The sequence below is a fragment of the Lytechinus variegatus genome, chromosome 15, assembly GCF_018143015.1.
Source record: "Lytechinus variegatus isolate NC3 chromosome 15, Lvar_3.0, whole genome shotgun sequence".
Lineage (NCBI taxonomy): Eukaryota > Metazoa > Echinodermata > Echinoidea > Temnopleuroida > Toxopneustidae > Lytechinus > Lytechinus variegatus.
This window is the reverse complement of record NC_054754.1, coordinates 11182229-11207376: the sequence shown is the minus strand read 5'-3', so window position 1 is coordinate 11207376 and position 25148 is coordinate 11182229. Positions and strand designations below refer to the sequence as shown.

Sequence of the window (25148 nt, the reverse complement as noted above, 5' to 3'; positions counted from 1 at the left end):
TCGGTTATTCGAAATGTTCTTCCGTAGTCAAATCAGTTTTATTTTTGGTACAGTAAAAAGGATGTTTTCTTTACAAAATGTACAGAGACACAAAACAATCAACAATATCACACAAAAACATCATACTGAATCAAAACATATACATTAACAAATTTACTCTATTTTAAAAGACAAACACATAAACATTATTGAGTCACAAGATAACCAATCTCAGACTTCACGTTAAATTTGAATTCAGCTAAAATGGAAAACTATTCAGCTTAACATAACTTTCTCTGAAATTCTCAATTCGTTTGACAATCAAATTTTGATTGAATTGTTTCATTTCCAAGAAGGCTGTATTCAGCCTTTAACTTTATATCCTCTACTGATTATTACACACCTTAAAATGTTGGGCAAAATACTGTCCACTATGTTGGGTAATGTATGTTTGTTAAAAAATATATATTCTGAGTAGTCATTATCCAATTGAGCAAATTTATTTCCAATTATTTAGGTTTTATTGCCCAATTTGGGAAGATTTTAATCAATAATTGTGCAGACAGTTTGTTGCTCAGGGTTGGTTGAAAGTTAGGCATTTTGCCCAACTATGTTAAGAGTGTACATTTTGATTTAATTTCAATGTTATTTTTTTAGATTCGAATTTGGAATTTAAGGAATACCATATCAAGCAAATTAAGAATGAATTCCTTTAATTATAAGTAGAAAAGAAAAAAAACCAGAGATACTATCTTGAGTTATGGATCTGTATCAAAACTCCACCTTGCCCTTAGCATGCATAGATTTTAGAGTGGAAAAATAGCGTTCGAAACAAGAATGACTGAAGGCACTTTGTGTTCCCCGATTATTTGATGAATAGCCCCCTCTACGCTAAGTGTAAGGAAAGGCGAAGTGGACGGTGTTTTCATATTTGGATACGTCATAACCATGATAACCATTGAAGATCAGCGGCCATAGCCAGTCTCAAGTACTATAATATGGCCAGTATTTTTGAAGAGTGAATATAGTGGCTCCGTATTAAATGCATATAGTAAGCAACCATCGCCATTCACGCAGGGCGACTAACTTTAGTCAATTATAAAAGTGACGTCATCAGCTAACTTTTCAATTCCTTATCCACAGAACCTAATGCAGATCTTCGACGTGCTCGAGAGTCCTTACGGCAAAGGATGACTATCGAGGCAATTACTGGTACAACCTTTGTAAAAACGTCATTCAATTAGCTACCCTGATATTGAACTTAGTAGCATCACTTATTAGGTAATGTTTCACTGTAATAATTATTGTGTATCCTAAACATAGTACATTTGACTTGTATTCTCATACATTAACCCAGGGAAATGTACCAAAGTCAATACCATTGACAAATGTTATGTAACAAGTAATTCAGTAGAACTTATGGTATACTCCTTTCATTTTTAAAGTCGTTTAAAAATGGTTTTCTGACACTTTCACGATCAAGCCAATCCGGGGCTTCATAAGCAAAGCTTTGGGAATACTATCCCACATGTTTCGAACTTAATATATTTGATGATTATGCAGCATCGTACTTTGAGCATTTTTAATGCTTTAACGTTGTTTAAAACAAGCCACTTCGGTTAAAGCATGAAAGACATTTTCTATCACTGAAAAATACAAATTTTGAATACATGTTCGCTCAATGCCATTGTATTAAAAACAATATGTACAATATAATAAATATTACATAAATACAAAACCTATCAGTCAAGCAGGTCGATAAGAGTTCAAATATCCAACAGAAATTAAATATAAATGATTCCCTTGATCAAAATGGGGTTAATTTGAGCTAGGAAATTTAGGCACTTGACGACGTTGCTGGTATTTATAGTTCATTGTCATAAAATCTCGTTGTAGGCCTAACTGCGATAAAGATAGCAAATTAATGCACCATGCAGGCCGAAACGCTTCCAATATAAACATTTATTTCATCTGATAATTTGACGATAATTGATCATCTGTGCAAAATAATGACCATCTTTTCAAACTTTCCAACGCTACGCGTAGTGTAGTACTATGAGTTTTGACTCATTTGGAAGCCGTATGAATATAATGATCGTCGATGGAGTCAGAGGAGAAGCATATTCTGATTTATTAATAATCAGTCGATAGATGGCGCTATTCAATGCCGCGAAAAATAAACTTTAACGATCATGACTTGTGACAAGGTAGTCCACTAATGACAGGCCTATACAAGAAGGAATCAGGACGTTTTGGAATTAAAATTAGCATATTTCTTTTAGAAAAAAGAAGAAGACTGACCTAACGTAGGAGAGATTGTTTTGATATACAGGTATGTATAAACACATGGGAAACGTAAGATATAAGGATTAAGTGAGAATGAATAATGCTTGGTCCATCAAACGATTCCTAAACAACTTTAACCCAATTTTATATCCACTGCCAACCATGATGTAAGACGTCAGCATATTTTTTTTTACCAGTGGAAGATCTCCGATGTTACCCTCTTTGAATAACCTTCATAATCATAAGTAAAGATCTTGAGATAACAGTTAAGTTTGGAAACTCGAACCAAACAGAACCGTCTAATTGAGCTTCAAGATATCACGTGACCAGATTGATGATCACCTGACTTCACGCCTATTATGTCATGCGCACATATCAGCACACAGTCTTATGGATTAGTCGCCAAGCATAAGTTTTGCTCCCGCTATCAGCAGTCAGGCGTCTGTCTACACGATCAGGCGCTGCTCGCAAGTCGGCGAACTCACAAAACGACTGGCTCGAATCCTATTTGATCTTTGGTATAAGGAAGTTGAGCGAGATGAATGTTGTTCTATCGCTAGCTCAGAGGCTGAGTAGTATGCTGACATGACTTTCCATGGAATCCTACGGGAAATACACAAAAATATAATAATAATAATAGTTTTGGTATTAAATATGAACAGGTCAGACATTATTTCATTGCATTGCCTAATATCTAATATCCTTTAAAAATCCCTATTTGAAAAAAAAACTCTCATAGAAAATAAAGCCCCTTAATTAGGAGATGAAAAATAAAGAAAAGCATCTTTTAAAATTCATCATACTTTATTATTTTTTGTGCATTAAAAACCTCTCCAATTTCCAATTTTTCTAATTTAGAACCTGATAAAAAACTACCATAGTAAGAAAAAAATGTACGCTTAGAAAAAACGGTTCTTTGAGAACTTTATACACGTCCCGTTTGGAACTTAGGTTCCTTGAAAAATGGTCTAAATTACCTTAAACAGCTACTTTGGAACATTTTTAGGTTCTATAATGTTTCTTGAGCGCGTAAAGAAGCTTACTGGGAACCCTTTATCTCGAGGGTTCGAAAAACGGGACCAGATGGCTTAAATTCACACCTTTTTCTAAGAGTGTACAATATCACGGTATTACGGTGAAATCCTCGATACAATTATAACTACGAATATTAATCATGCTCCTAAAAGATTTGATTGAATGTTTTTAAACAATTACCTTGTTTGCACACGCAGGTAAAGCCATTGAATTCTCGGAGGCACGTCCCACCATGCAAGCAGGGTTCGCTCTCACAATGATCGATAGCGGTCTCGCAGTACTCTCCAGTAAACCCACTGCCGCAGTCACAACTGAACCCATCGACGTGGTTGATACATCGCCCACAGTTCAGACACGGTTCAGAGGAGCAGAAGTCCGCCTCCTGTTCGCAAAGCTTTCCTGGAGATATAGAAGCATAAGAACACATGCACGATTAAGTAGAAGCTATTATTATTACTTATTATTATTACTTATCATTTGTACTGCGCTTTTCCCATTAGGCCCAAAGCGCTTACAATGTAATATTTCAAAAACTACAAAGTATTAAACAGATAAGTTTTTAATGACTTTTTGAAGATTGCTAATGATGGAGACTGTCTAATTATTAGTGGCAGGTTGTTCCAGGATTTTGAAGCCGACACTGTAAAAGTTCTGTCACCAGCTAATGTACGAGTTATTGAATATGTGAGGCGAAGGTGATCACTGGCCTATCTAAGAGCTCTAGTTGGTGTATACAGATTCAAGCAGTTACTTAAATACTGTGGAGCCTGTTTATTCAGTGTTTTGTAGACAATCACGAGTAATTTGAACGTAATTCTCTGTTTGAAAGGAAGCCAGTGAAGAGAGTTAAAGAGTGGTTGGGAAGGATGATCCCGGGAAACCTGTAAAATTAATCGTGCTGCCCAATTTTGTAGTCGTTGAACACGGGCTAATTGATTAGAGGGAATTGTAGAAAGGAGCGACTAGAGAGAGCTAGAGAGAACAAATCTTTTCATTGAAAGTATAGTTGCAGTAAACTCCGATTTCATGAGAAAGTCTGTAAAACCAAGGTTCATTGTCACTTGGATCTTGATCTGCCATCTGGTACAGTTACATAAACTGAACTTTGTTAAATAATGAAATGTATACTGCAAAATAATCACACTGTAGATTGTCAACAAAGATAAGCACATCCTGGGCAGCATATTATTACTGTTTGGGAAAATAACTGACATTTGACTGAACCCTAGACAAAATTAATTCCATAATCATTTGGCGCAGATTTCTTTTTATTCATGGTAACATGCATTTCGATGGTCATTTTATAAGAATCTGAACAAACTCATTTTGACAGAATTACCACAGAGATATAGGTAATCTACCTGGTCTAGAGAGATAGGTCGCTTTGTTTATGGAATATTCTAAGGATACAAGAAAACAGATAAAGAAGCGATAGAGACACACAGACAGGGAAATAGAAAAAAGTGAAAGACGAAGAAGAAAAGATTGGAACCCCGTTTCTTACCTGTCCAACCGATCGGACAGTGGCAGTAGAAGTTGTGATCCACGATCAGATCCGATGCGATGCAGGTACCCCCATGCTGACACGGATCCGAGACACAAGGGTGCTTGGTGTCCCTGCATCCGGGTCCTGTATACCCAAGTGGACATACGCAGACATACCCCATGACCTGATCAACGCACGTCCCTCCATTGAGGCAAGGGCTGTTCGCACAGTCATTTACATTGAGTTCACAATAAGATCCAGTGAAACCCATTCCACAATGACACTTGAATGAGTCCACGCCATCGATACAGTCCCCATAGTAGCAAGGGTTCGATGCGCATTCGTCGATGTTCTGATAACAAGTTCTTCCAGTGAATCCCCGGGGACAGTCACAGAAGAAGGTTCCCTCGTACGATAGGCAAGTAGAACCATGGCTGCAGGGGTTTGATGAGCAGGCGTCAATCCACTGATCGCAGTTTTCCCCCATACGCATCTCTGGACACAAGCACATATACGTGTTCAACAAATCAAGGCAAGTTCCTCCCTCGCCACAAGGTGAGCTTGCGCACTCGTTCGTATTGACATTGCATTGGTCTCCTTGAAACCCTGCAGCACATTCGCATAGGAATCCCCCCACAAGATCAATGCAAGTTGCACCATTGCGACAAGGATCTGATACACATTCATCAATGTCTTCCTGGCACAAGACGCCTGCATGCCCGATATCACAGATGCATATGAACAAGTTCACATCATCTATACACGTTCCACCATTCAAGCATGGTGAGCTGCTGCATTCGTCCACATTTTCCTCACAAAGGTATCCCGAGAACCCGTTTCTGCATTCGCAAAAGAAACCATCAATGAAATCTGCGCATGAGGCACCGTTTTGACAGGGTGCACTGAGACATTCGTTGATATCGACATCGCAAATATCACCGGTGAAGCCGGAAGGACAAGTACAACGGAAATAATCTATTTCGTCGAGGCAAGTTCCATTGTTTGCACAGGGGCTTGAAAGGCACTCATCAATGTCGTACTCGCAAAGCCGCCCTTGAAATCCCCGTGGGCATATGCAGAAGAAATCGTTAACCAAATCTTGACAAACTGCTGAAGGGTGACTGCAAGGATTTTGAGCACATTCATCTGTGTTTGTTTCACAGTTCGCTCCAACGTGTCCCGGTGGGCAAACACAATGGTACATTCCTATGGCATCTACACATCTTCCCCCGTGAAGACAAGGTGTGCTGAGACACTCGTTAATTTCTGTCTCACATCGGGGACCTTCGTAGCCTATCGGACAAGCACACATGAAATCGGGGCCATTCCCCAAACTGCTACATGCGCCGTCGTGTTGACAAGGATCGGAGAGACAAGAATTTACTAGTTGTTCGCAAACAGCACCCTCTGTACCGGTCGGACACTGGCACAAGAAGCCGTCAATCAGATCATGACATTTTCCTCCGTGAAGACAAGGAATGCTGGCACATTCATCGATGTCAAACTCGCATCTTTCTCCAGTGAAACCTGGAAGAAGGAAAAAGGAAGTATGATTTCATTGAATAATAATAATTAATAAATAATAATTTGTATAGCGCTTCTCACAAAACATGTCTCTAACCGCTAGGGAAAAGATTAGAAAGAGAGAAGGAATTTCAGCAAAAAACTAAAGTAATTGCATTGTTCACAGTAGACTGTAGACAGTTGAGGGGCCTCACATGCGAAGAGAAAGACTAACAAAAACGTAGGTTTTTAACATGGATTTGAATTTCTCTGTTGAATCTGCATGTTTTATACTTTGGGGTAGATTGTTCCAGAGATGAAGGGATGCGGAATAAAAAGATCGTGAACCATAAGACTGGGTATTGGTGGCAGGAACTTGGAAGAGTGGATTGTTTCTTGAGCGCAAGTTGTGGGAGGGTGAATATTTTGATATAAACTCTTGAAGATAGACTGGAGCTGATTTCTTCAAACATTAGAATGTCAGCAAGAGGAATGCTAAAAGGAATATTTTTTTAGCTTTTAAAACTATGCGAACTAATAAAGTGAAGGATTAAAAAATTTTGCTTTTCATATTACACTTAAAATATGGTATCTTCTACATTCTATTACGATAATTATACAAAGACTATACTAACATAGTTTTCACGGAATTTTCACCAGCGACAGTTGTTCCTCTCCTGAAATATGAAATACATACACTAAGAAGCTCTGATATTTTATTTTCAGAATCTTAGGTGAATGCCGTTTTCTCGCGGACACAATTACAAAATTCGTTTATTTCTTGATATGTATGATGATTGTTTGAAATTTACCAACCTGGTTTACAGGTGCAGTTATAATCACTGATCCCATCCAGACAGGTTCCGTTGTTTCCGCACGGGTTCGGATTGCAGTCATCGATGTTGACCTCACAATTCGTCCCAGTGTAACCTGCCTCACAAAGGCATCGGTAACCGTTGACCATATCCATGCAAAACCCATCATGCAGACAGGGATTTCCGGCACATTCATCCGTCTCACTTCCACAGGTCGCTCCAACAAATCCCGGCATGCACTCGCACCGGTAAGAATTGACACCGTCAATGCATTTCCCGCCATTTTGGCAATGTACGTCGATGCAATCGTTGATTTCATTCTCGCAGTTGTATCCTGTGAAACCATCACGGCAGAAGCACTGATAGGTGTTGACGTTGTCAACGCAGGTAGCACCGTTCAAGCAAGGCCTGCTCTCACATTCGTTGACGTTCACTTCGCAATTGACGCCGACGTAACCCGGAAGACATTCGCAGATATAGTTGGAAATGTTATCAATGCATAAACCTCCGTGTTGGCAAGGTTCAGATACACATTCATTGATGTTCAAGTGACATGTCTTACCCATGTATCCCGGAGCACAGGCACACCGGAAGTCGTCGATGAGGTCAGTACAGATGCCATTATTTTGACAAGGTCCTGCCCAGCACTCATCGATGTTATGCTCGCAGATGATTCCATGATACCCTGAGGTACAGGCACAATAGAATGTTCCAATCCCGTCGATGCACACACCGTCGTTCAAGCAAGGATTCGTTTCACATTCGTCTACCGTTATCTCGCACTGCATGCCCGTATAACCTACAGGGCAATTACAGGTGTATGCCCCTATCAGGTCAACGCATTCTCCACCATTCTTACAGGGCCCTGAGAGGCACTCACGCACTTCCAGGTTGCAAGTTTTCCCAGTGAAGCCCTTGGGACAGTGGCAAACAAAATCCAGACCAGTGTTTAAGCATATGGCGCCATTATGACAGGGGTCAGGTGTGCAGAAGTTCATGGTGTTCTCACAGTGCCTTCCGGTGAATCCAAGGGGGCATGAACAGAAGAAGCCTTCCATTGTGCTCAAGCATCTTGCATTATTCATGCAAGGTTGGCTGTCGCAGTGATCGACACGAAGCTCACAATTCCTACCTGAAAAACCAGGAAAGCAATCACAAACGTAACTCTCCCCGTTGGTGTCCTCTTGGCAAGTTCCAAACTGACATGGAGCAGATTGGCAAGGTTTCAGTTTCTTGTGACAACGTTTCCCCGAATACCCTGGCAAACAAACACATTCGAAGTCATCTATCAGATCTATACATGTACCACCATTCTTGCACTTCTGTTTCTTGGAACCTTTAAGGCATTCATTGATTTCTGTCTCACAGAATGTCCCTTCGTAGCCACCTTTGCACTTACAAGTAAAATTGTTATGACCATGATCTATGCACTTTCCTTTGTTATAACACGGAGAACTATTGCAAGGATAAACATCCAACCTATCGCAGTTAGCTCCGGTGTAACCCTGAGGACAGACACATTCATATCCCCTAGGTCTATCAAGGCACAGTCCGCCGATCCCACATGGATTGCTTCTGCAGTCATCAACGTCGTGCTCACAAGATTTTCCGAAGAACCCGTCTGCGCAAATGCAGGCGTAATCCGCCACAAGGTCGACGCAAGTCCCGCCGTTGTTACACTTCGGCGGATACATTGCGCATTCGTCAACGTTGATCTGGCATCGCGTCCCTCGAAACCCGATCGGACATATACAGGTGTAGCCATTCAAACCGTCGATGCACATGGCGCTGTTCAGGCAAGGTTCACTGTCACACCATCGATGACCCCTCTCGCAGTTGATCCCACTGTAGCCAGATCTGCAGAGACACCTGTATCCGTAATTGGTAGACACACAGGAACCACCATGTCTGCAAGGGTTGCTTTCACAGTTGCTGACTCTGTCAGAACAGGTACGCCCTGTCCAATCGTCCGTGCACAAACAACTGTAACCAGCGAGCCGAGGTAGATTCTGAGGAAGGAAATGAAAAGAAAACGAGTGTGAAATTCTCGGCTCTCAGTTGTACCAAATCCAACGTTCCAATTACCTACATGAAATAGCACGCTTTCTTTCAAATTACATGTATAATTATGATTTATTGGAGGGTTTCTACTGACCAGTGATTTCAGAAAGTGTGTTTTCTGTGGTTAATGTCCAAAATATATTGTCTGTTGAATCTGCAGTTTCAGGAGACGTCCCTATCTAAATAATAGTAATCGATGAGTAAATTAATAAATGAAGAAGAAGATGCATAGTCAGTCATGGACTTTACATAATACACCTTGCATAAAGATTGAACATGATATGATTACTGTATAAATATTGACAAGTTCAAACTATAAACTTTTGGTTATGATTACAGTGCTAATACTAGGAGATGTAAAGATGAAGCATGTCGTGATTTTCCTTTTTTTTTGGGGGGGGTGAGGGGCCCCAAAGCGATCAGCTTTGAGAAAAATCACGCTTCAGGTTTAACCGGTGTCCCGTAACACAAAGGTTTGTGATTGAATGTACGCTTAATTTTCTTGATTGGTTGTACATTGTAGTCTGTGCAATATATCGTAAAGAATTTCTTCTACGATGATTGCTAAGCTTTGTGTTACGGGCCCCTGGAAAGGCTAAGAAGTGATATTAATTACCAGACAGGTTCCTCCATTTCGACACGGTTGGCTTCCACAGGGTCCGCCATAGGGCATCGATAGTCTGTCTGCTTCCTCCAAATCGTCATGATTCGACTGTAAAAAAAGAAAAAAACACACTTTAAGAACAGGGAACTGTTTCATAAAGGCTTGTTATAATAACAAATGCAAAATTTCTATAACAAATTTACTATCAGCCAATCAGACAGAACGATTTCCGTAGCTTTTAAGTGTTATTGCAAATTTGTTATTATAACAAGTTTAATGAAACGGGTCCCAGGACAATTCACAGTTATTGCAAGGGTGCATCAGGGTATTCTTAGAGGATCAAGTCCCCATAGCGTAGATATTTTGTTTCTTGTAGACTTGGTGACATTCTTTACGTTATATTACTTTCTCTCTTCTAATTATCGTTCTTTGTTCCCTATTCATTAAGAAAGGTCATCATCCCTGCCCTTCGTCTGCTGTGCAAACCTTTTTGACAGATGAAAAGCGGTCTGAATGTGCAACCTAAATATCCTGCCTGAGATTTGTCATGTTTGTGATCAATATTAAAAGTATAACTATTAGCCAAAAAGTGTTTCATTTAGTTAAAATTGGAATAAAATTCTCGATATATCTTTCGGGCCCAAGGCTTATTCTAATCTGTCTTATTTCTCTCAAAAATATCATTTACGTCGGCGCAATCATGCTAAGTTTTATCTAATTCTACCAAAAGTTGACTGCTGTTATTTTTTAAAACTTTGTACATTTAAAACTAATTCTGACATATAACTTTTTAATACAACTATCAACCGAATATTAGAGGAAAGATATGCAAAAACCCTAATATCATTTTTTTACAGGAGCCTATACTCAAATTGTGAGGAAATAAAGAATACGCATATTCAGAGAACACATCACAATTTCATTTTACGCGGCATCTGTTTACCAATCAAATGGAATCACTCGTCAGGGCTATTCCCTCGGGCATCTCCACTCCCTCCTAACTTGACCCTCGCTCTAATCAATTACCAGGTATATCGTGACGGAAAATAAGAGGGAGGGCGTTACGTTTATTAAAGGGGCGGAATATCTCAAAGTCATGCATCTAAATCAAAATAAAATGAAACAAAATATTGATCGGGTTCTTGTTCTGATTATTTACCATTCGACCGATTCAAGATTTAAAGCGGTTCGCGCTTGCTCAAAGGAAATGAAGAAATTAGAGCAGAACTGTAATGTATGGGTCACTAAGCTCATTAATGTCCTTTTTGTTTAACATGTTTAGCTAGATAAAAAAAGACCTCATTTTTATGTCGTCTTGCCCACCCTATCAACATCATGCTTACGTCACACCTATGTATGGATTTCAGTCCATAGTCACTTTTCAAATCATCCACACGCAATGTTTGACTTGTGATGGTTTTTACCATGGAGAAACCATGGACCTAGAGTTGCATGTCCATGGTTTTACCCTTCCATAGATTACTTTTTTTTCTGTAAGGTATTCCATGTCAACACGTTTTATGTATCAAAATGTTGGTCTTGCATATTGTCCTAAATCGATTAACACGATTATACCTACCCTGATGAGATTACGACCATCGGTTTCGGTCGGGAGAGGTCCGGCCAGGGGATAAGGTCTCTCTTCGCTGGTTAGATGATTCTTCTCTCTGCACTCCCTTCCCGGTGGACAGGGCGCGGTGCCATGAGCAGACGATGGAACAGGCGGCCAATTTCTTCCCCCTCTCCTTCCCGCCAATTTTGCCGACTTCTCTGACGGTGAAGAAGTGGGCGGCGTTGTCTCGATGTACTGGGACGTTGGCACATAATCTGGCTCTGTATGAATGTCAATACAAAAATAGATATTGTCTTAATGAGCTGATCGTTAATTATATGTGATATTCAGTACTATTATTTAATTGATCTTGGTACGAACGTAAAACTTTGATAAAGCATGTGTACTGTGTGTTTTCCCTATAAAGGCTACATTGCTCCACTTTTAAATACTGTAACACCAAATTCATTGTAGGACCTAGTTATATTTATGAATAAAATAATGTAATGGAAACTGTCCCTTTTATAACCTATGTTTACCTTAAGCCTAATGAAAATGAAATCGATCAAAACCATGAGACCCTTCAAACTGATAGCCTGTTTATTCATTTTACAAATCTGCAATCCTATTATCACAATGGATGAAAATATGACAATGTCCAGCGGTTAAATCATCTTTTACCATTATTACATTCTGATTTCGTTCTGTCTCTTTATCAAAATGAACATTCTGCAGTGCTGATGCAAAGTGTTTGCTATTTTCCGCATCTTTCCCAGTATAAAAGAAGCTGCAAACGAAATCTAGACTGAATCAATATTTACTAGATTTAAAGCAATGATTACACCACGGTGTCTCTTCTTCATTTCAAAGTTTGACTGATGGTTTAATAATGCTTGTTCCAAATAATGACACAATCATGCTTGATCGTCGGTCTCTTCAAAGTAGCTATTTCGGTCGTAAACAAAGATCTGACGTGACATTATGATCCATTTCACTGAAAAATTAATGGGGTACGAAAATGGAAGCGTTCGGCTCACTAAAAAGGAAAACGAAATTGGGTTTTTCGATTTCCTATAATTCACACTAGAGATAAACGGTATAAGAAACTTATAGCAACAAAATATGAATGAGGCGATAAGTTTACAGTCTGGCTACCTGGTGGTGAAGTGTTAGTGACCTCTATTAATGCATTCATTCAGTCCGACGGAGAGAGCGTAAAGCCGTCGACCCAGTGATCATGGTGATTGGTAAGTTTCTATACAGCTATAATGGGTTTTTCGACTTTCGGGCAAGTGCAACTGTTTTTTGTTGTTGTTGCTAGCAACCAGAATGATCGACGACTTTTGATAAAGTACCTTGAGTTATTTTTAATAAATGGGGTCAAGTCTAAATAGTGACATAGATATCATGGGCACTGATTATCTATTGACCAATGACAGTATTGGTCGGCAGAGGTTGTCTTCGATTCTTAAGGGTCTCTTAGGTAATGTTAGGGGTAGGTCAGTATAATACATGTCCATTGTATTGATATTTTTGGCACACAAAAATCCCCTTTTCATCGGAAAGAGAGAAGCGGAAAGGGATGGCATTATTACACATGTTACATGGGCATAGATGCCCATCCCTTTGATATATTTTTTAAAGAATCGAAATTGAAAATAAAAGCAAGTGGATGAGATGAAATGAGGGGCATGAAAGAGAGAAGAACAGAAATATTGACAAAAATGGTTGAGTTGTTTCGCTAGGTCCTCAATGTATATCATACACCAATCTATTTTATTTAGGAAAAGTCATGTTTAGTGACTTTGTGATTTTGATTGAAGTTCAATCCCCAACACACCCCTATTCCTCTTATATCTATTACCATCACCCCACACCTATAACCTTATAATGGGTGGTTCCAGGATATCCCAAGGGGGGGGGGTTTCTTCCAGCAAAGTTTTGAGCAGCCTACAAAATTCTACACTTCTAAATGATGGACAATTCACTTAACAAAAACTTGACAAGCAATAAAATAAATTCAAACGCGTTATGGCTCTCAAGGGGGGGGGGGCAGGGGCCAGATGTGCCCCACCCCCGGATCCACCACTGCTCACAATGTCATTACCAACTCCTCCATGATTGCCATCGCCTCACAAACATTCGGACACCTCATTTTCCAACCCATTTTTGGGGGCCACCAGTGCTACATTTTACATCAATGGCAATTGCTTTCCATTTAGATTCGTTACCGATAATTCAACGCAATAGATCAACCTCTTAAAATCCCTTTTTGAATGAGAAACATAATGGGGGTGATGGCGATTGCTTTTAATTCTTGTCGACACCATTAAACAACGTCTCTCACGGTACGATTTCTTGATATACAAGGAGCAACATTCTGCACCTATACTGATGCTGCCTACACTGGTATTGCCATTGTTGCACGAGTAGTGCCGTGAGATATGCGTTGTCGGCGCTGTGAACTGTTGCTTAATTTAATGAATAAAACTAACATATAAATACGAAAAAAAAATCATATCTACAACCGACAACAATAAAGCACAGTAATACGACATTGGAGAAGAACATTAATATTAACACTGGCAAATGACATATTTTGACCTCTGTGATACAATATCTTATTTCATAATTTCCTTTCTTTTTCAAAAAATCTCATTTTTTCTTTTATTTGTCGTGAATATGTAGGAAATCCATGGCTTCTACCCCCTGTCTGTCCGCCAGTGAGATGCAGCTGCCGAACCTGAGAAAATTGAAGGGCATTAATATATAATTGTATGACCCCCAGAAGATCAGCCACTACACTCTAAAAAAAATTACCCATTATTGGGTAAAATGAGAACATCCATGTTTATCGGCCGGGGTTAAAAGATCCCAAGTATTTTGTAACTATTTTATGCTATGTTACGTGGAAATTTACCCTTAAAACATGCATTTTGCCCGATATTGGGGAAAAAAGACACAGCAAACATTACCTTTTTGCCCAATATTGGGTAATATTTTACTCAATGTTTTTAAAGTTTATGACCGACTAACCAAGACGTGAAATGTTTCCTATAGGTGATTGGTTATAGACCAGCTTGGCGTTTATCAGCAGAAACTGTTCTACCGAATACCTAAGAGAGTTACTATAAACAGAAACAGAAAAATGGTTGTCATAAGTTGAAACTGTTTGACACTTTTTGTTCACAGCTGGGTTTTGACATATTTGTTCACAAAAGGGATCACTAGATATATATTCTTCTAGAGCATCTGCATCTCATGGTGTCTGTACGCGAACCCAGAGCCCCCAAACACCATAAACACATCGACTATTTAGTGGTCTGATTACTCATGATGGGTCATTAAGTGTGATCGATCGTCCAGTGTATTTGGTATGGCGGTTTATCCAACCGGGTGGCATACGATACAAGCATTTTGAAATTGTAGTCCCATACGTGTTGTTTAGTGTCAGATGAAGTTGGATGCCAATTCGTTTGTGTCAGAATAATCTTTCCGGTGTATTGGGTACACCAGTCATCCTATCTCTCGATCTGACTTAGGTTCCCTTTTTATATTCACTTCAAAACCTGCCCTATTTATTTACTCCTTCATATTTTACTTAAATACACCTTTAATACGTACAAACTCAGTTTAACATAATATGAAAGAAAAGTTTTGAACTATAATGCCCAAATCTCACGCAATAAAAAAGGATAGAGGTCGTAAATGACGAATTGGTAAAATGAAAGATTTAGGCACAACTATCAGAAAAAAATAATTTGTCATAACTTCTTGTTTGACTTCTTACCGTCACGGTCACCATATGATTTTTCGTTCTAATCTTTCCTCATTCTGTTGTATCTCCAAGATTGTGTGCACTCACTTTAAGATGGAGGGAACAAGTAGTACATCGCAGATCAACAAATTACCTGTACATGTTAAATTCATCAGGACTGGACCAAAATGATGGCAGAAGCAATAGGGAACATCTGAAAGCTCCCGAACCCCTAAAAACCATTTATTTTCACATCAAGGGATTACTGGGGATGATTAAGTTCCCAGAGGGGTTATCAACCAAACTTCTCGTCCATATTCTGTGGTTGTCGTTTTTTTTAGGCACATCCTTCCCAAGATTGTTCTTTTCTTAATCACGATGACTGAAAAATACACATCCCTTAAGTGGTTATAAAGTATAGCTACAAACACGCTTGATTTTCCTACGGGTGTTGCCTGATCTACATTTGGCTATACATGTATATATAAACGAAATGCATTTGTAATAATATATCAAACAATCAGTTTGAAAGTTGGCAGAGAGATAAATTAGCCTTGGCTGAAATGGATTATGGTTTGAATGCTTGCCCTTCGAATCCTCACCCTGGACCCTATCACGCTTACTCGAGATTGGTTGACTGAATGGCAGGTCCACAACACTCCCAAATCGCGAACTCAAAGCGAGAATGGATCATAAACTGCATGAGTGCCACACCCTTACTGCCCCTCCCTGTAAGTGACGCCCATCGCAAGGCCGTCAAGATGGTAAAACAGTTACCCAAGCTCTAGCTCGAAGACGGTAATGAACCCTGACAGATCATAACGACCTATCTTCCCATGCGGGCCAACCAGGCATGGTTGCATAGAGAATGACATAAGAATTTCCGAAGAAGAATAGACAGAATGGATGAGGACCAGGTGACCTTGCTGCTTGACCTCTATCCTACCGTTTACCCCCTAAGCATCATCTTAAAGACTTGGCGGACGATGCATAAAATGCATGGTGAGGGTGGATTTTGCAACAGCCACACTGGCAGCACCGGCTTCAGACCGATACAACATACTACGTGATTCCCATGATTCCTAAGACATACCGTCAGTCTGTTTGCAGTCAGTTTCATTTCATTGGTGTGACTCTAGCAACACTGTCCTGTGATTCATTTATGAAAACGTACCCAATGAGATGTTCTGGGTCCCGTAACACAGAGGTTATCGATCAATCGCACACTTTATTTTCCCGATCGATTGTAAATTGTAGTCAATGGAATCAATCGAACATAAATGTTCTACGATCATTGCTAAGCTTTGTGTCACGGGCCCCTGATCTTAACTTTGTCCGTTTTTTTTTCTTTATCACCCATCTTCGCGGCTAAATTATTCATCCTCATTGATTGGACATAACCAGAAATTTTGAAAACTTACACTTTTTTACTGAAAATGTTCTCATAATTCACCAAACGTGTGCACGAAATCCTTTAATTTCATTTCAAAAGTGCAACTACATGTAACTCACCCGAATTACAAGCTCAGTCACTTCGCTTCCTCGCTTTTGAGTTTCTTCGAAAATCATGTTGTACGCGTATTGCCCCCCCCTCCCGGAAAATATACCTGCGTACGGCCTTGTTTGAAATCCACTTCTTGAAAGTTTGTTTGTATCCTCTTACATTCATGAAAATAACTAGGGACCTGTACTAAATTGTTTTATTCAAGGGGATATTTTATTTATCGATTTTATGAAAAACCAATGATGTACGTTCAATGAATATATTTTGTATAAAAAAATATCAAAGCAATCAGTCAACCAATAAATTTAATGTGAATAAACATGAGCTATTCTAAAATTCTAAGTGTTAGTAAGAATTCTTGAAAACTAATTCAGATCGGACGACCGACCCTTTTTTTTCAGGTTGAGAAAAATATTACTTTTCAATACTCGATAAATGATATATCCTCAAGTTCATACACGAAAAAGGCCAGTGGTGTCAATATTTCGTTCCGCTTTCCATGGCACGATGAACAAGGTCAAAGGTCGTACGATATCGGAATAAGAGTGTCGAAAGTAGCTTTAAAAGTCATAGCCGCGTTGATCAAAATTGAATAATCACAAAGGCAGATTGGACAGCCTGTTGACAGACCATAGCATTGCTCTACGCACATTGGCCCGTTATCACTGCTAGCAGAAAGCAAAAATTACGATTTTTTTTGCCCCCTTTTGATATATCTTTTTCTGATGTGGTAATAAAAAAGGGTAGAATGAGATATTCTTTCTCCTTTGATGACAAAGTGTGATAATATCCTTATCTTTTAATTATGATTATGTATTCGTAATAAAAAGCTCATTATTTACATCGGTCGCTTTACTCCCTTGCATATTTCTGTAATAACATACTCAATAGTAAGGTCCTCATTTTTTCGCCATAAATCCTCTGCTCCAACTGACTTTCAGGTTAAAACTTATAAATATTCGTCACTAAAAATATGCATATTTTCTTCAAATAACACGTAATCCATTGAAAATTGTGATAAACATCAAGATAAGTCTGCAAATGACTGTGATTGAAAGGTGTATAGATGAAGCAGTGAAAACGCGCTGTCGATTGCACTTTTGACACTTTTTCTTTCCAAATCTTTGTAAGACACAAACTTACCAATAGGTCAAAAGAGGTTAGTAAATATGTCGTCATAAGTTCTATATCCAGATGTGTCGAAATCGCTCAATAGGAAATTCGAATAATTCGATTTGTTTTATCGGCATCAGATAAACCGCGACACTTAAAATGCAGGCACTGTATCTTATCGTATCCAGCGGATTTCTCGCTTTCATTAACATGAATTTCGTCACCTTGCTTCGAGATGAGATATAATGTATAATCAATGACAGAAAAGATATTTAAATAATGAATCTCAAGACTGTCGTAATTGTCTGAATCTTTGTTGAAGCCAGAAGGTAATATGCCACATGCTGTCCGCTTTTACTTTGCTACTTAAGATCGCCATTGTAATAAATAACACAAATTAGCCATTGTTGGAAAAGGTAACCTCTCTGTGCAATACCTTGCTTATTCAAAATCAGCTCATACTCGTTCTAAATTCATTATGATCATCCATTCGTTCCTTAAGTTCAACATGTTCAAACCAAATAATTGCGGACTTTATCTTGGGAGTATTCTGGATTGCTGACTTAATATAAATTGATCTTACTCATTTTCTACCCCCCCCAAAAAAAAAAAAAAAATCACAATCACACTTTATTTTCATAATAAGCAGATGTCCTTTCAGTGAGTTTTGTTACAATGGAGTGTGTGACCGTTGGTTACAATAATAATGTGGCGTTTACCTTTAACATGTTTCACAATGCATTGACATCAATCTTATTGATTAGTCTAGACGGGAAGGCATGATTTTTCTTTTTACACTTCATGAGAGGATTAAAAGACATTTATTTTCACATTCTGTCAATCTTTTACCCTAATATGGTGAATAATGAGGCAGCATGCGCCAGCTCCTTAAAAATAAAGAAAAAAAAAACATAGCAGGATATATAGTGGAGTACCTAGGCGCTATGCCACAAGTAGATTTTTCATGCCGCCCATTGAGCATGTTGAGCCACCTTCTTAAACATGACAAAGGAAAACGAATCCCTTGAAACTAGATGAATAAAGAGCAAAATAAAAGTTTGATGAAGATTAAATGAATAATAAGGAAGTTAAGTAAGTTATGAACACTTGAATAATGAAATCATTAGGTTGATCTTCCTCATTGGCAATGCGACACACGTACAACACCCCCTCCCTCAGTATTTCACTTAAATCTTTTCTTTATCTATTTATGTCTCTATCTCTCAATTTAAAGAGCAATGAATTACTATTATTATGTTATTTTTAATAACCAAAGTATACGCATTAATAAGCAACCCATAATAGATTTGATATGAAGCCTAAGCAATTCAGATTGTCCTGACTTTGACCTCAGCGTGACTGTTACATCGACAAGCCAAGAACCGGGTCAGGTAGAAGCTATCCATGATGACCTTAGCATCGAGATGTCTTTATCAATTCCCAAGGTCATTCTTAAACACGCCATCCATATGGTTGGGATTGGTGCATCTTCTGATACGTTGATCCTTTAATCCGAGTGCGTCCCCAGAAGGAATCTGAGTGCGTCCCCAGAAGGAATCCTTGTGCGTCCTCAGAAAGAAGTCAATCCATACCATCCTTAAAAGGAGAGCGCCATCCGTAAATAAAATGAAAGGTAAAAACAGTCCTTGCTTGTATGAGCGCCAACGTTAAAATGATGCGCATATATTCCCTTGAATATTCTTATGATATAATAGTGATAGCAGCAAATTAGAGGCAACCAAAAACTGAGAAAAGTGACGTAAATTAGAAGGGGTTAGACATGGCGGGTGGAGCAAAAGTTCTAAAAATATGCGAGCAAAACTTTTGACCTTTTTTTAATACAAGAATAACATTTTTGGATAGATTTTGTCCGCCTCTTTCCCATTCCTACTGTTTCCTCTCCTCCTTTTTTCCCTTGGTCATGTAACATCTGGGGGCGTGACCCCCCAAACCCCTTCATCCGTACATGGTTGAGTGACAGGTGTACTACCCTTGTGATTTCTTGAGGGCCCTGTTTTAAAATCAAGATTCACTAGTCATGTTATTAGTGCTGCTGAAGTTGTCAGGAATTTATCTCAATCACAATGGAAGAGACCCGTCATCCCATCCGTTAACACTGAACAATAATTCTACGAATGCATTATAATATACATAGTTGCAGATATGGACGATGCAGACTACATTTAAAACTAATCACTCACTTATCTCAGATCCATTCTTCTCCTCTTTCATTCTTGATTCCAACCGTTGAATCGAGTAGGTGATGATGGTAGTGACATCAGGCCCCCGTCTTACAAAGATTTATAATTAATCCGATCAATCGTAACTCTATGGAAATCCATCAGTGTCATAATTTTTTTCCTACAGGAATTTGCACAATATCTTTTGTAAACGAAGAGAAGCACAGCAAATTTTCAACAACAAAAAATTGAATATACATCAAAGTTCTAAAATATTTTGAACAAACATACATAATAGATGTTGACGTTGCTGGCCGTCCATAGTTGTGATTGATAAGATCAGTCACAACTCTTTGTAAGACAGGGCCCTGGACCTATGTTACAGTCAGTTTGCCACGCCTGTAAAACGGACTCCAGACCGATCAAATCTTTTACATGTACATTATTTCAAATGACATACAATCAGGGGCCTGTGACACAAAACCTAGCAATGATCGTAGAACAGTTTTCTACGATTGATTCCATTGACTACCATGTACGATCAATCCTAAAATCTAGTGTACGATCAATCGCTAACCTTTGTGTTACGGGACCCTGTGATTGTTGCATAATGATGATACGATAGGCTACAAAAGAATTGAAAAGGACTACATGGGAGAAAGTCTGAAAGTGAGTTCTACGCGACTCGGATCGGGGTGAAAAAATGCGGAAAGTATGCAACCATCACTCCAAAATAGATGCTTCTCAAAAGTCGATGATACTTGAGAATTAAACGATTAGAAAAGAATGGGTCGCTTTCAACATCTGCGTGCCTCCTGTAGGATATATTCCTACTATGTTTTATTATTGAAATATAATCTTAGGAGGATTTAGTATGCTATTACAAAAGAAATATTGAGGATTATGAATTAAGGAAGACAAACGCGTATTCCTTTTATCTTATTTCCATTCTTATTCATTTTCTCCATGAAAGTCATTTAGTATGTTTGAGAATATGCCTTTAAAACATCTGAAAGTTTAAAGAAAAGTCGTTCCTATACTTTTAAACGGGCGAGCGATCTCACAATCCGTGAAATCAAAAATAGTAATATATTTGCTTCACAATCCTATTGAAAAACGGCATATCGTCTCTTCTGTGCTATTTTGAAAACAGATAGAATATTGCCTGCGTGTGAAAATTGCTAACTGACCAATGACCACGCTGGTCAAGACAGCTTCACGCTAAGTTAGTTGGTAAATGAAGGTTATACTGTATAAAACAAATGGTCATCCCATTGTTTTTTTTTCTCTCTTTTCATTTACTTGGCATGCTTGGTACAGTTTAATGATGGGTATTGTGGTCAAAACAGATTGAATTGATTTTTAATTTGAAAAAAATATTTTGATTCGAAGATGCGCAGATAAAGAAGAACAAGAACACTTTTTAATGACAAATCGGAAGGGGGGCATGGATAGATATATAAAAATAAACAGATAGATAGAACGAAAGCTAGATAGATAGATTATCAGAAAGGTACATAGATTACATATAGATTATCACTAAATAAATATACAGTAGATGTAGATAGATAGAATGTATAGATAGATATATAGATAGATAGATAAATAGATAGATAGATAGATAAATAGATAGATAGATAGATTGATAGGTAGGTAGGTAGGTAGATAGATAGATAGATAGATAAATAGATAGATAGATAGATAGATAGATAGACAGACAGACAGACAGACAGACAGACAGACAGACAGACAGACAGATAGATAGATAGGTAGGTAGGTAGGTAGGTAGGTAGATAGATAGATAGATAGATAGATAGAATAGATAAATAGAATAGATAGATAGATAGGTAAATGAATAAATAGAGAATGAGATAATGATAAGAATTTTCAACGCAAGTTTGGTAATGGGCAAACTTAAGAAGAAAGAAACGGAATAAAAAACGGGGTACTGCAAACGATTGGAAAAAAATAAGGAAGATGAAAAAAATAATACTTGACCGCAAATAACCCTGCCACAAATCCCGTTCCAGGCGACATCAGCTTGCGAAATTTCTTTTAACCCGTCAATTAAAAAAAAAAATCCCATGAAGAAGGGATCGAAGAGAATTCATCCCATTCAGACAATTAGCTGTCTCCACTTGGGCCCTCTTGTGCATGAAATTCAAATTTCTTCCTCATAAATCAACATCCGTTCATTTAAAAGTACACAATGCTTTATTTACAGGTTTCTCGGTTTTCGAACGATTTTTTTTATTCAAAAGGATTATGTTGCCATCTCTAGAGTTGATATTATTCATCAAGGTATATCTTCGCTTCTGCAGACAGTGCCTTTTAACTGACATGTTATACTTTGTTGAAATGGTTATTTGGATAGATAATGAAGATCCAGCTTTACGCAAAAGTGTGACAAATTGAATCTGACAGGAAATGATAGATTCTTTTGTGAATGAAAATTGGATGGTAGAATCACAAAGAAAGAGAAAGATAGCATTGAAGAGGATGATAAAAAAAAGATTACAAAAAGGATTCAAAAAGTGTTGTTGATTTTTCAAACTTACACCAAGTTTAATAAAGGTGACGAGTTTATAGACTCTTCGCTATATCTAGATGCAAATTGCAACTGTATCAAAATTGAAACACTGTGATATAGTTAATATTACATTACCCCTCAATCTCATCAAAACGGTTCGTTGTCTACTCGGGTGCCTTTTATTACAATAAATTTAATTTGTTCCAAATGAAATATATTTATAATTCGAATAATAGAAAGAAAAATAGTGAGATAAGTGACATTATTGACTGTCTATTTGCCTATCACTGTATTGTGCATTAACTGTTTTGTGTTGAACATGGGAAAGTTTAAAGAATGTAATAAATTTCATATTTTATATCACATTTTTATGACATTTGGGGGATGGGACTTTCCTTTAAAATATTGTTGATTATTAAGATAATCCTCTATACTTTTGATAGAGTTACTCTCAGCCGAATATCCCTGTTATCGAATTATTCATGCACTCATAATTTTCACTCAATATCCACACGTTTACAAGGGGAAATTATTATCAGGATAGCTGTCATAAAATTCCCAGCTTAATTATTTGCCCACCCTCCACTAATCATTCCATTTTTAAACGACCTCTCGAGCAAGAAATTGGTCAAGGACTCGTGAGAGATTACACCCTTCGAACTTGTCAAAGATCACACCTCGCATTTGATGCCATACTTGGTGTTAAATATTTCAACTTCGGTTTAAAAAAAGACGTCTGAAGAACAACAAACAGCCGACAGCGGCAGGGCAGTCTCGGGTAAAAATGTTCGCATAAAGGATGTTAAAGAACTTCATATTTAAGCATGTCTGGTGTGAAATCAAATATTTACTCAACTTCTCAGGCATGTCAGGAATCTGGCAGTTTTTCCCTTGAACCGAACCGCGATCTTTTCTTATCGTAAATAATTTAGTGACAAAGGTGTATTTTGGTTAAAATCGGTTGATTAACATTTATTTGATTTTTTTTTCTTTTGAAGAATTGAGGTTCAGAAGTATTTTTTTAAATCCGATTTTGAACTTGTGAACCTATGACATATGATATGCCTGTATACTCCTCTCCCTCCCCCCCCCCCCCCCCTCCCTCTGCTCTCCCTCTACCTTCCGCTCTACCACCCCCCTTCCCTCTCTCTCTCTCTCCCATCCCTTTCATTTCATTTATAACATTTACAATGTCGTTAAGAACAGGTTAGATTGATTTAAGATCTGAAGAACAACTTACCGATTTCTTCCATTTCTGTTGATGTTGATTCCCTCGTCACATTATTCAAAACCTATTAAAAAAGTAGGGGAAGGTAAATAAACAAATTGTTATTAAAAGATCAATTCCAGCGATTTAATAAAAAAAAGGAATGCATTTAGAAATTATATTCTACTTGATTGTTTGTGTGGAGGATTTGCCTGTCTACGAAGGATAAATAAGCGAATTTAATCCGAGGATGATTTATTCGAGGGCCTATCACAAATAATACTCTTTTGCGAATCATATTCTATGGGATTTGTTTGGATAACGAATTGATATTTTGTTTGTAGGTCATTTCCATTTCTATAGCGAAATACCAGAACACCGATACGTGTAATGGCGAGAAGTCGGTAAGGAAAATAAATTATTCGCATCAATAAATCTGTTTTGAGAGTTCAAAAGTTGGCATGGATTAGATATCAAGGTTTATTGATCAAACACAGAGATAAAATTATGATTTTATTATTCTTTTTTAATGAATTATAATATAATACTCCTATTCATCAGGTGAATACAAGCCTCTCTTTGACCAAAATCATGGGAATTACAGAGAATTATGAAAATATAACATATATCATAATTATGATACATGTCATCATTATAGGTTTAAAGTCACTTACAGGTTAGTGATGTTTTAATCATTATAGCATAGGGATACTAATGATTACACGAATATTCCAGAGATTATGAGAAAGAATGAACGGAAGAATTCAATAAATAAACAAAATTAGGAACAGAAGGTAATCAGATAAATATATGATTCAATAAATATGTATTGAACTAAAATAAATAAATACAAATGAATGAATAAGTAGATGAAGAAATCAATGAATGAATAAACGCATACATAAATATATAGATCAAAATGAGTATGAAATACAAATAAATGAACAAGAAAATGCATATTGAATATTTAAATTACCCTATATATACTAATATACGACAGATCTTCCCTATTTGGTCACGGGTTGCTCATGTCTGTTTTGAAATGAAGAGTCAACTCAGGTGCTTTTAAGGGTGGTTACCTTTCTTGGTAAACTTTCTGTACCCCCCCCCCCCCCCTCCCCTTATGAAACCCTGTCTCCGCCCACTCTCATGCATGATAAAGAATATATTTTGATATTAATCACCTCTAATACCTCCTTTGTCCTCGAAGCAGAGGCTGATAATCCGTAGCATAAGCACAGGAGGAGAATGATGGAGAACACGAGAGAAGACTTAGGACTGGTTGCCATGGTAACGGGATGATTTAACTCCGGCGAGGATGGTTAGCTTTCCGGCGTCATGATGATGGTGTTGATTATCTAGTTTGGAGGGGAAAAGGAATAGTTTAAGTTTGATTGACAACCATACGAACAACGATATAGTGTACGTCGAATGGAGAGTGTTCACTATGTGGATGGGCAGTCTTCTGGGCAAATCCTTTACTCGAATTGAATGGTCTGAACATGCAGCCTAAGGTCCCTATCAATGACCTGTGTA

At 38.0% G+C, this 25148-nt stretch overlaps 1 protein-coding gene across 2 annotated transcripts; it reads right to left on the bottom strand.

The window, feature by feature from the left end:
* Positions 1-25148, bottom strand: LOC121428757 (fibropellin-1-like). Of its 2 annotated transcripts, none has more exons than XM_041625575.1 (8): positions 24797-25148; positions 23646-23697; positions 11349-11602; positions 9782-9877; positions 7106-9113; positions 4805-6313; positions 3481-3699; positions 1-2868 (listed from the first exon to the last, which is right to left on the bottom strand). In XM_041625575.1, the coding sequence occupies exons 1-8, from the start codon at positions 24899-24901 to the stop codon at positions 2822-2824; spliced, it is 4290 nt and encodes a 1429-aa protein (XP_041481509.1). In that variant the 5' UTR covers positions 24902-25148; the 3' UTR covers positions 1-2821. The 2 variants fall into 2 exon arrangements, with proteins under 2 accessions (XP_041481509.1, XP_041481510.1); XM_041625576.1 differs by having other exon boundaries at positions 24806-25148.